Source organism: Eucyclogobius newberryi, unplaced genomic scaffold (assembly GCF_026437365.1).
Source record: "Eucyclogobius newberryi isolate DKJ021-1_F unplaced genomic scaffold, fEucNew1.0.hap1 SCAF_20, whole genome shotgun sequence".
NCBI classification, from domain to species: Eukaryota; Metazoa; Chordata; class Actinopteri; order Gobiiformes; family Gobiidae; genus Eucyclogobius; species Eucyclogobius newberryi.
This window is the reverse complement of record NW_027315835.1, coordinates 27,858,367-27,870,759: the sequence shown is the minus strand read 5'-3', so window position 1 is coordinate 27,870,759 and position 12,393 is coordinate 27,858,367. Positions and strand designations below refer to the sequence as shown.

The following is a 12,393-nucleotide window of genomic DNA, read 5'->3' as shown; positions in this document are numbered from 1 at the left end:
TTGGTCTGAACATATACACAATATATGTCACAATAACAGAGAAAGGAATGAAACAAAACCGATGAAGCACAACATATTAGATTAAATTAAGTCTAGCTTTAAGATACGAGACAAATAAATCATGTAATTTTAACAAAACAAGACCAAATTCAATCATCATTTGAATCTTCATTGAATCTTGGGTCTTCCTGGAGCACACGGCCAGGAGAACCATGGAGTGGAGTGGCTCTGTAAGAAGTATATCAAGGTTCTGGAGGGGCCAGGCCAGTCTCAGACTTAAATCCAATAGAAAATCATGTGTTGCTCGGCGACAGTTTTGACTCGATCTGTGAGGAGGCCAGAATCCCTGCTGCAGCGAGTGCAAACCTGGGCAAGAAGACCTCTGTCATTTAAACTAAAATCTGTTCTTACAACATGGAAAGAGCTGATCAAGACGTACAAACTTAACAAAGATTTTCATCTTGAAATCATTCTTTGACTTGGAGAAACAGGACTTTTATAGGTATTTACAAATAAGGAGTTATTATAACCAAGGAATTGAACAAAGTAATGACTGTTATAACCTTGTGTGAATGTGAATCTGTGTTAGGTTTGGGCACTTTTCCTCCCTATTGGTTATAATAATATTTTGTCTGTTCAGTTTTTGTCTAATGATCTGTTTAGTTTTTTTTTATTAGATTGGCTCCCAGCCGCGGGTGCGCGCCCTGGAGCCTTTAAATGGAGACCGGATGGGCTCATCTCGCTCTCTCTCAGCTCGGCTCCGCCCATCCCGCTACGGTCCCGCTTCGTAGACGCATTCGGCTCGCCTGCTCCCAGCTGGCTCTCAGTAGCAATAGCATTAGCCTGTTTTGTTTGGCCTGGTGGGACCGGTAGTCCCATTTTCGCTTTTGTTTGGGGCTAGATAGGGGGTTTGGTGTGTCCTTGTTTTTGTGCTTTAAATGTTCAAATCCACTGCAAGCGTCGTGACTCTTTCCTTTGTTTAACAGAGTCATTCCTTTGTACTAGTCTAAGTAGTAGTCTAGTCTAGTAGATACATTGTTTTAGAGTCAAACGGAATGTAGAAGGTTGAAAATCTCACAATGACAATATTACTGAACAGACAAACGCACATGATAATGAGGAGTTTTCAACTAATTTGCTTGCAACAATTTTCTGTGAATAATGTGCTCTTGAGCAGGTGTTCTAAAGTTCTGAGATACATTTTCACAGCAGAGTTCTTACCAAACATGAGATTTTGTGGTCATGTCCTTCTTTTCCCCGTTTGTTTTAATCTGCTCGAGTGGCTGTCCAGGTCAATGTAAGAAATGTAGTTCTGAAATGCATCAAGACTATTATAAACCTCTTCAGAAAAGGTTGAACGCGCTTCTATCTATGTCTTTTGTCTGTCAGTAAGTGTCTGGCTTTTGATACCTTTTTCGGAGCCTCAAGCATCATTTTTGGCAAGAATTTGAAAAGAATGCAGCTGAGCCTTTGGAGAAAATATGATTGGAATATTTATTTGACAAAAGAAAATTGCCAAGGACAATCTGTCAAACTGTATTTCTACGTGAGGACATGCGTCAGAGAGATGTAACAGGTCTGCAGCACCAAACACCTCTGCTCTCCATCATTGACATGTTTTGATACCAGGCTCAGGTCATCATTATATCTCCAGGGTGACAATCCAGAGGGTGCTCGGGATTCTGAAGCGGGAAAGTTGTGCGAAGAAGGTAAAATGCGATTATGAGAGCGGAGGAGGAGAATCGCCTCTGGTCTGTGGAAGAATTCTCCAGATGCTTGGTCAAATGGAAACTGACCATCTGATAACGGATGGTCAGATATGGCGTCTGGCTGGGACTGACAGATATGACGAGCAGAAGATGGAAAGGAAAAAGAGATATGACACGTGACCAGGAAGTAGCTGATGACCTCTGAGTGTGAAGAGACTCGGGTGAATCTCGTGTCAGGATATGCAAATAAAGCCAGTTGCTTTCATGATTTTTTAATAATATGTGTGATTTCCAGGAATATTTTGTGTTTCGCATTAGGGCTGGGAATTGCTGGGTACCACACGATACGATACATAGCTCACGATACGATAATATCGCGATATGGCAATGATCGATATATTGTCTATAATAACTTGCGATATATCATACGTTTAAAGACTTTTTTTTGTAAATTTATCTCAATTTATTTTTTGTTGAAACACAATTATAAATAAACAACTTGTATCCTATTTGTTAAAAAGGCTCCATAAGGGCGGAGCCTAGACCACCGATGAGCAGAGCGAGAGAAGAACGTTTTGTGCGTCTGCGTTCGCCATCTAAGTTTATAGTTTAAAGCAGTTGGTTTGATCTATTCTATTATAGATCCAGGGTCTCGCGTCTCACTTTTATTTTCTCCACCCGACGACATTTCCGTGTACGACTTCTTCTTCCGCCCACAGCCAACCTCGCCCTGAGCGCCCCCGAGCTAACTCCAAAGAAGTGTCTCAACAAAGGAACGGCGAAAAGAGCCATTTATATCGGCTTTTTACAACGTGAAAAGATCGATACTTGACGAGAACGTATCGATAATCGATCGCAGGAGTAAATATCGCGATATATCGCCATATTGATATTTTGGCGCACCCCTATTTCACATTACTTGTGGATATAATGTAAATGCTCTGAGGCACTGGCAGCTCAGCCACAAACCCACTAAACTAAAGTCATTTCACCTCCATGGAGGTCGTTCACTTCACACACGCCATTTCAATTACTTTTCCAATTGACCCCAGCCCTTTATATAGCTGTGATCAAGAGGGTCCGCCGAGCCCTGGCCCCCCGAGCCCTGGACCCCGGATCCCTGGCCCCCGGAGCCCTGGCCCCCGGAGCCCTGGCCCCCGGAGCCCTGCGTGATCACCTGTGCTCATGGCTCCTGAGAGTGTGAACGATCGATGGCCGTGTCAGCTCCCTCCACGCGCCTTAAACACACAGACGCCAAACAATGGAGGTGACTGGAGCGTGCTAAAACGCCGCGTTAGCGCCTGTGTCCGTAATCATCTGGACTCGTTAGAGAGCGCTCTGACGGGTAAAGAAACGAGCAGCTTGACTTCTGCTGCAACGGGCCAAGAATGATGTTATGGACGCTGTCAGAACATCTCTTCTACAGTTTATGATTTAAAAAAGAAATCAGAAATTAAATGCCCTGCTGCTTATGGCTGGGGATTTTTTGGAATCGGAAATTGAAACTAGTTTGTGAAGATGATATTGACTGGTTTGTGAGGGAAAAACCTCATTGTGAACCTTTAGCACATTGATAAAAATATATTGTGTTCAGCTCAGTTACTGTTGTGTTTGTTGCTTCACAAAAATGAACTGAATTGATCATTATTACTGTTAAATATTATATAATAGTCCTGATGTTACAGAAACCACACGCTTTCTTCCTGTGCCATCTTTGTTTTTTATAAATGGCCTTTTTTACCAACATCCTGTAGCAAAACTCAGCATTTTTAACTAAATATAGCCCAGAAAATCAAATAAAAACATCAGACACTGTTGTTTTTCTAAAGAGGGTTTCCTTTCAAACGTGTCTGGCCCAGTGACACAACAATATTCTGCAGAATCCTTAAGTTGATAGAGTTTGAGAGCGTGCGGTGGCAGCTCTGGGGCTTCTGTGCCCGTGGACATGGTGTGATTTTTAGTCTGTGAAATGAAAGCGGAGAGATGCTGTGTTGAGGAGAGACATAAACTCATAGGTTAAGTGACAAGCTAGATTTCCTTCGATGCAAACGTGTTCTTTGCCCCTCTGGACTTTGATCGCTCTACATCAGCGTCTCAGATGTGTCCTGATGAATACTGCACATGAACGATTGTACTTCCTGCAAACGTTTGGAGGCTGAACCTTTGGAAGAAGCGGCGATGCGGAACGCCTCCTCATGTTTGCCAGAGAAGCATCGTAACTTATTACATCTTAAGAACATCCAATTGACTGGTCGCTGGCTTATGTTTTTATTTTGTTTGTACCCCAAATAAATTGTCTGTTTGCTGTAACCCGAGTCAACATTTTTCATCTGGGTCGGACGGTAGGCAAATTCTTGTTTTTTTACTTTGAAGGCAAAAAAAAAGAAAACATTTTTGTCATTTTTTGAGTCGGAGTGACCACCAGGGGTCAGGCTTCAACAGTCAATGATGAAAAACGTCTCTATCAACCCGATCGGGAGACTAAATCTCACGATTTTAAGATATTTCAATCGACCTTTTGTACGCCGCTATCCTTTATTTTGGTAGCTAAGGCGAGCGGGGGGAACATGCGGCCCCGCCATGTTTGTTGTGATGACGCTGCTGGGCGTCTTTCAATCCCAGAATGCATTTGCATAAGTCAAATTTCACATCCTGACAGAGTGTGACATTACTATGGACATGTCAGTGGCGCCGACAAGGACAAACCAACTTGTAAAAGGCAATATAACAAGTCCTGCGCGCGTAGTGTCTAATTGTAGACGCATGTGGAGGACTGAAAATGAAGATGTGCATGTGTTGCGCAGAGCGTTCTCAGGCCTTTTGAGATGAAAGACAGGATTACCAGCGTGATAAAAATATTTGACACAGTGGTTCAGGACAGACCAGTCGGTGAGTCAGCGAAATAATTGAAAAATAAAAGATTTTGACGTTTTTTCAACAAAATGCTGATATTTTTTTTCTTCAGTCGGCCAGTTTCACAGCGGGTCGGTCGGGTTACGGCAAACAGACGTATTATTTTGCTCAGCCTTATCTTATCGTTCTTTGGAATAATCAAACACAAACAAACTTTTATAACAAGTTTGTATATAAATAAATATTCTCACTTTATTTCAGAGTTTTATTATTGATGAAAATGTATTTTGGGAGCGCCTCTCCACGGATCTGACTTGCTCCTCGGCCTTGTGGCGTCATTTGCACATCTCTATTGAATAAACAACACGAGGACACAAAGTACAAGCGCAGTAATTCCATCTTTTATTGACACATGAGGTATAAGTCTGGACATTTACTGAACAGAAAACATTTGTTGGAATGAAAGATGTTTTTTACAGGAAGTAGAAAGATGAAAACAAAAGCTTTTCCTCTTTACGACCAACAATCAACTCAACACAACAGACAATACAATGTACAAATGCTGAACCTTATCAGTTTCTGAATATTTATTATTTCTTCCGTCTCCTGAAGCTGGACAGAAGTTCAGAAAGACACTTATGGCAAATAACCAAACATAAAGTTCTAATAAGTAACATCGATGTGAAGAAATATGACATTATTGTTGTAAGAATGTCCAAAATGTTAAAGCTAAAACGAATTTAGATTGAATAATTACAGATAACATTGTCTGTGTACACGACCCGCTCGTCTCCAGAAGTGACCGCTTTGCCTCGAATGTTCCACAGTATCACCATGGAGACGGGTCCCATGTTTGGAGCAGTAATAATTGTATTTTGGAGCAATAAAAACATCAGCCATTAAATAAATGCTAGATAAATACTAGTAATGATGTGTGGAACATTTTACACACGGCAATACATCTCCATGGAGACCGGAGCAGAATGTTCCGCAGTGCACCTTTAATCCAGAGGGAAAACTGCTCAAATATGATTGAAAATGAACTTAATGACCTTGTGTTGCACGTCTCCATCATTGTGAGGGCAAATATCACCATTTTATGATTCATCACTTTATGTGCAAAAAGAAAGGAAACATTGTATTTTTTATGTTTAAACTTGAACATATTCCCAAGAGGAAAATGTGTTTTAATAAACGTAACCGCCTCTAATACAGGAGATTAGGTTGAAAATAAAATATATTGACCACAAATGGATTGGATAATAAACCTTTAAGCTCCTGGGCCCCTCGTTGTAGCTCTTTTAACAGATATATCACTATTAGTGAGATGATCTCCATGGTAACGCTTTGAGAAAGTTAGCTTTCCTTTGGCTTACGTCAACAACAGCTTTGTGAAGAATAAAATTGCAGGATTGTGCTTTCTCCCCTCTCCCTGCTTCTCCCCTTACTCCTCTCTCTCTCTCCTTCTCCCTCTCTCTCTCTCCTTCTCTCTCCCTCTCTCTCCTTCTCCCTCCCTCTCTCTCTCCTTCTCCCTCTCCTTCTCTCTCTCCTTCTCCCTCCCTCTCTCCCCTTACTCCTCTCTCTCTCTCCTTCTCCCTCCCTCTCTCCCTCCCTCTCTCTCTCCTTCTCCCTCCCTCTCTCTCCTTCTCTCTCTCCTTCTCTCTCTCCTTCTCCCTCCCTCTCTCTCTCCTTCTCTCTCCCTCTCTCTCCTTCTCCCTCCCTCTCTCTCTCCTTCTCTCTCTCCTTCTCTCTCTCCTTCTCCCTCCCTCTCTCTCCTTCTCTCTCCCTCTCTCTCCTTCTCCCTCCCTCTCTCTCTCCTTCTCCCTCCCTCTCTCTCCTTCTCTCTCCCTCTCTCTCCTTCTCCCTCCCTCTCTCTCTCCTTCTCCCTCCCTCGCTCCTTCTCCCTCCCTCTCTCTCCTTCTCTCTCCCTCTCTCTCCTTCTCCCTCCCTCTCTCTCTCCTTCTCTCTCTCCTTCTCTCTCTCCTTCTCCCTCCCTCTCTCTCCTTCTCTCTCCCTCTCTCTCCTTCTCTCTCCCTCTCTCTCCTTCTCTCTCCCTCTCTCTCCTTCTCCCTCCCTCTCTCTCTCCTTCTCCCTCCCTCTCTCTCCTTCTCCCTCCCTCTCTCTCCTTCTCCCTCCCTCTCTCTCCTTCTCCCTCCCTCTCTCTCTCCTTCTCCCTCCCTCTCTCTCCTTCTCTCTCCCTCTCTCTCCTTCTCCCTCCCTCTCTCTCTCCTTCTCCCTCCCTCTCTCTCCTTCTCCCTCCCTCTCTCTCTCTCTCTCTCCTTCTCCCTCCCTCTCTCTCTCCTTCTCCCTCCCTCTCTCTCCTTCTCCCTCCCTCTCTCTCTCCTTCTCTCTCTCCTTCTCTCTCTCCTTCTCCCTCCCTCTCTCTCCTTCTCCCTCCCTCTCTCTCTCCTTCTCCCTCCCTCTCTCTCTCCTTCTCCCTCCCTCTCTCTCCTTCTCCCTCCCTCTCTCTCTCCTTCTCCCTCCCTCTCTCTCCTTCTCCCTCCCTCTCTCTCTCTCTCTCCTTCTCCCTCCCTCTCTCTCTCCTTCTCCCTCCCTCTCTCTCCTTCTCCCTCCCTCTCTCTCTCCTTCTCCCTCCCTCTCTCTCTCCTTCTCCCTCCCTCTCTCTCCTTCTCCCTCCCTCTCTCTCTCCTTCTCCCTCCCTCTCTCTCCTTCTCTCTCTCCTTCTCCCTCCCTCTCTCTCCTTCTCTCTCCCTCTCTCTCCTTCTCCCTCCCTCTCTCTCTCCTTCTCCCTCCCTCTCTCTCCTTCTCCCTCCCTCTCTCTCCTCTCTCTCCTTCTCCCTCCCTCTCCTTCTCTCTTTCTCTCATTCTCTCACTCTGAGCAAATCCCTTGTAGAGAAAGATTCAGTTGTATCATCTGGACTCTGTTTTTTATGAAAAAACTACTTTTTTTAATGAAAAAAAAACTATGCGTTTTGACTCTCATCCAAGAGTCGGTCTCAATCTGCAAATCAAGACGGAAACTCCTCTGAGAACTTCTTGATAAAGGTTTGGTTTCACTTGAAACTAAACCTCTTTGTTTCTTATCAGCCCTTTAATGGGCGATCGGCCTCCTATTGTAGGCTCTCTTTCTCTCTCTCCGATTAGCATCCGAATGCCCTGAGTGTCAACCTCTTCAGGGTTTCAAGACGCCATTATAAGCGACCGGAAGGTTGTATCTTAAACCACCGTTTCTGTTTAAGGACTGAACCTTTCTACAATGAAACACTCCTGGATGAGGGATCACACCCACATCCCTAATCTGAGCGAGAGATGACCCTACAGTCAACTATGGACATGGGAATAGTTCTCACACTGAACAGCAGGGGGCGCTCCACAGTGGGAGATCAGACAGAGACCAAATATAGGGGTAAAAGAACAAGAACAAACTGTATCGTCGATCATTACAGGTTCAAATTAGATGATCATCTTCTCTACTTCCTCTCTTATACAGCACAAATCATCCAGCACAAATTACAGGTCAATATAAAAACGGTCCTACTGTAATTGGAAAACAATCTAGTAATAAAAGAACCTCCTCTCCCTGTTCATAGTCTTTGTCTCACCCGTATCGTTGCACCGGTTGTTCACAGCAGGTTTGAGGTCACTAGTTTGATCATTAAAGCGTTGTCTTTGTGTGGTGTTCTCTGCACATGTGTCGTGCTGGGTAACGGTTACGTCTCTGCTGCTCCTTTATATACACTCACTAACGATGAATAAATGACGTGTTTCCCTCCCATACCCATGTCCTCTGTCACCAGATGTCTACAACAGTTAATTGTTGAAATCTTGCAGCTAAATATAGCTTTGCTTCTATTCTGCCTTTTTAAAACATGACGTACTTCCTACTTTGACCAGCAGAGGGCGGTGGATTCCTTTTCCCATACACTGTAAATATCTCCAGCATTATTTTAACTTCTAAAACATGAAAACCCAAACATGGCATGTTTTAAAAGCAGAACCACAATATTTCCTCCTCTAAAATTGTTTCACCTCAAGTTTTTTTCTTATTCTTTCCGTGATCTTTTCAGGCTAAATTAACCCTTTTTGTCCATTTACAAATATAGTTACATTCGACTCTTATATGAAATCTTTTTCATTCACTCCACAAAAAGTCCATTCAGTCTAATGTCCTCTTTGTCCTGTCTCAGGCCGATTATCGTTCTTCTCGTCCGGCTCGGAGAACCTGCACCGCGTGGAGAGGGTCACCTGGGGCACCCGCTACGCCATCACGGTCTCCTTCACCTGTGACCACGCCCACTCCATCACTGACCCCTCACTGCTGCCCGCTGCATGAGGCACCCATGGGTGACGGAGCAGCCAGCAGCCCTGGAACACACAGGACACAGGCAGAAACCAATCAGAACATTATTAATACATTTAAATCAATAAACAAGGAGAAATAAATGGACCCTCTTTTTTGGCAGAGTTTTTTTTTTTAATTTCCCATTGAAGACTGCTTTTTTATAATTCTGAGAAATAAAATGTATCATGTGGAACAGTATTTATGTTCAGATGTATTTCAGATGTTGAGTCTGATTATTTATCTTGGCAACAAGACACATTTCCCCAATATATTTAATCAACCAAGCCTCAAATATACTATAATATACTATAGTCATATTTTAGCAAACGTCAATGACAAGAATCTGAAACCAAGCGTCACGAGGGATGTGTGTTTTTAATATTTCTGAGCCCTAAACACTCAGATTAACTCAGATAAACACACTAAATGCTAAGAACACATTAAGTTAAAGGTTATATGCTGCGTACAAAATTATAAATTATGCCTGATTTTAATATATTTGGTCTTCTTTTTCAAATGAAATGTCACTTGGTATCGACCGAGACATGTTTGAGTGGCAGGATTTCAGTCTTTGTTGTCACGTGTCTTTAATCAGATGTCATAATTGCAGAAGTCCTGCCGCTCAAACGTCAGGGAAATGAGCTTTCGCTTGTTTACAACTGTTTTATTAGAAGAAAAGTGACATTTTAAGCCTGAGTTGGAGGAGGCGTGGCTCGAGCAGCATTCTCTTGATTATTTGTGGGTCAATGTGAATCTGTGACTATTTTTGTCGGGTCGCAGCAAACCTCAAACTGTGAGGTTCCAACACCTTTACCACAGCCAATCAGAGCAGTCCGACAGTGCTAGGCTCCGTTGCCTAGTGACGATTCAAAGTTTAGAAATGGCACAAACGAAAACACAGTTTGTGCAAATGTTTTCAGTCTTCATCAGTGCCACAGTGACTGTAACAGGCGCCTCACCTCCTGCTGTGTCCTTTGTCAGCATCTTTAATCCACACCTTTTATTTCTATCTAATTTAAATAAGAGCAAGCTTCTGGATTTAGAGTACAAATTTTGCGTAAACAATCTAAGAGTCGTGGGCATCCCTGAGGGCGAGGAGAAGGACAAAGACCTTGTATCCAGACCATGGAGAGGGCAGGGCGTGCACCGGCTCGCCCAGTGAAGACGAGCTGCTGAGACCCCCACAAGGCCTGATAATGCCCACTGTGAGAAACAATATGGACTACAAACTGCAAGGATCAAAGGAGACCTCCATCTCAAGGGCAAGTGACTGTTTTTCACCCAAGATTTAGCAGAGGAACTACGTCAACAATGAGAAACGTTTCCCTGCATTTGCCACTCTGTTGGTGACAAATGAGGGTAAAAACATGTCTCCTCTGACCACATGACTGTCTCCCATGACTCCTCTGGATCCTCCCGATGGTCATTGGTAAACTTCAGACGGGTCTGGACATGTGCTGACTTAAGCAGGGGAACCTTCTGTGCGATGCATGAGCTCGCCAATCGCCCGTAGCCCTTTCCAGCCTCGTGGAGGTCTGCAGTTTAGTCTCTGGGGTCTTTTGGCAGCTCTTTGGCAGTGGGTGGAGTCTGACTGATTGTGGGCTGGACAGGGGTCTTTATGCAACGAGCTCAAACAGGTGGAGCAGAGTGGACTTTCTAAAGGCAGACAGACAGGACAGAACTCTTGCTGATTGGCAGGTGTCCAAATACTTATTTGAAGCAATAGCGTATTAGATTATTTAAAAATCATACAATGTGATTTTTGAATGTTTTCTTTTAGCTTCTGACTCTCACAGTGGAAATGCACCTCCATCATTTCTACTTGCAAAATTGCAAGGTTTTCAAATACATATTTTCCCCATTGCAGTAGATTTGGAGGAAAAGGAAAAACACACTTTGTAGGTTCAATGCAGCCTGTTAATGACCCTTTGCTTAAGATAAAATGTCAAACAGAATTCAAACTTTTGTACAGGAAAACAACATGAAAAACTGTCCATCCTGCTATGGCAGTTTTGAGAGGAAAAATTATAGCCATTGCCTTGGCAAAAAAGAAGCAAAGGCATCCAAAATTAAAACTGTTGGAGGCTGAACATGCCAAGAATTGAACCCCCAAGTGCTAGAGGAAGTGAAAAAGATCAGAGGTGAAATGAATGATCAGCCCTCATGAGTAAGTGTGAAAAATGTGGATAAAAAATGTCTAAATGACTAGATTGGAAACAAACAAGCTGAAAGAGCAATATTTCAAATACAAGACAAGCAGAATAATGTTATTTTAACAAGATCAAATACAATCTTTATATGAATCTTTCTACAAAGAACTTTACTCTAAAATCTCAGATAAAGAAGATGAAAAATATGTTCTGGACCCTATCACTTTGTCATAACCGGAGAGCAAAATAAAAAACAGGAGCTGAGTAAAATGCTGGAAATACAAGGTGAAAGAGATATAGTAGAAAAAGCTTCAGTTGTTTCATCTGGACTCAGTTAGAAAAAAAAATTAGACGTTTCGACTCTCATCCAAGAGTCATTGTCAATAAAAGAATTTAGGTCGAGAACTCTGATATTTATACTGTTCTGTGGTAAGACCAGCCCATCCTGGGGAAGCCATGCCTTGCATTTATGGCCTTCCAAAAATACACAAAAAGGAGGTTCCACTCAGACTCATAGTGTGCAGCACAGATTCCATCACTTACAATGTGGCCAAGCATTTAACAACTATATTGGCTCCACTAGTGGGGCATTCGGAACATCATGTGGAAAACACACATAACTTTGTGGATAAAGTGAAACATCTCCAACTGGATCCAGATGACCTCATGGTTTCATATGATGTTGTGTCCCTGTTCACCTGCATCCCGACCACTGATGCAATAGCAGCAGTGAGGATCAGACTGCAGGAAGACACCACCTACAGGAAAGGACCAAACTGACACCTGAACACATATGTAAACTGTTGGACATCTGTCTGAACACCACTTACTTTCAATTCCGGGGACAATTTTACAGACAGATTCATGGCTGTGCCATGGGCTCGCCCGTCTCTCCCATAGTGGCCAACCTGTACATGGAGCACTTTGAGAAGAAGGCACTGGCCTCATTCTCAGGCATAGCTCCAAAACTGTGGCTCCGCTATGTCGATGATACTTTTGTAACAATCAAGAAACAAGAGCTGGAAACCTTCTCTGATCACATCAATGCTGTGGACCCACATATCAGGTTTACAAGAGAAGACGCTAAGGAGAATCGCTTGGCCTTTCTTGATTGTTCCACGATCAGAGGAGAGGACGGGAAACTCCAAATAGAAGTATATAGGAAACCTACACACACGGACCAGTATCTGCTCTTTAGTTCCAACCACCCACTACAGCACAAGCTAGGGGTGATCAGAACCTTACAACACAGAGCTCAAGGTGTGCCCACCAGCTCAGAGGGCAAGAAGAAAGAGGAAAAACATGTCCGAAATGCCCTCTCAGCCTGTGGTTACCCCGCTTGGGCTCTCAACAGAGTGAAGAGAACCAAGAAGCAGGA

At 43.4% G+C, this 12,393-nt stretch overlaps 1 protein-coding gene across 1 annotated transcript in view; it reads left to right on the top strand.

Annotated features, from left to right (window-relative positions):
* The window catches only part of ogfod3 (2-oxoglutarate and iron dependent oxygenase domain containing 3), a 44,073-nt gene extending 35,113 nt beyond the window's left edge, over positions 1-8,960 (top strand). The window contains exon 9 of the mRNA XM_072456409.1: positions 8,711-8,960. Within this exon, the coding sequence (XP_072312510.1) occupies positions 8,711-8,856 (146 nt within the window). The 3' untranslated portion in view covers positions 8,857-8,960. The remainder of the gene's footprint in view (positions 1-8,710) is intronic.
* Positions 8,961-12,393: the final 3,433 nt, after the last annotated feature.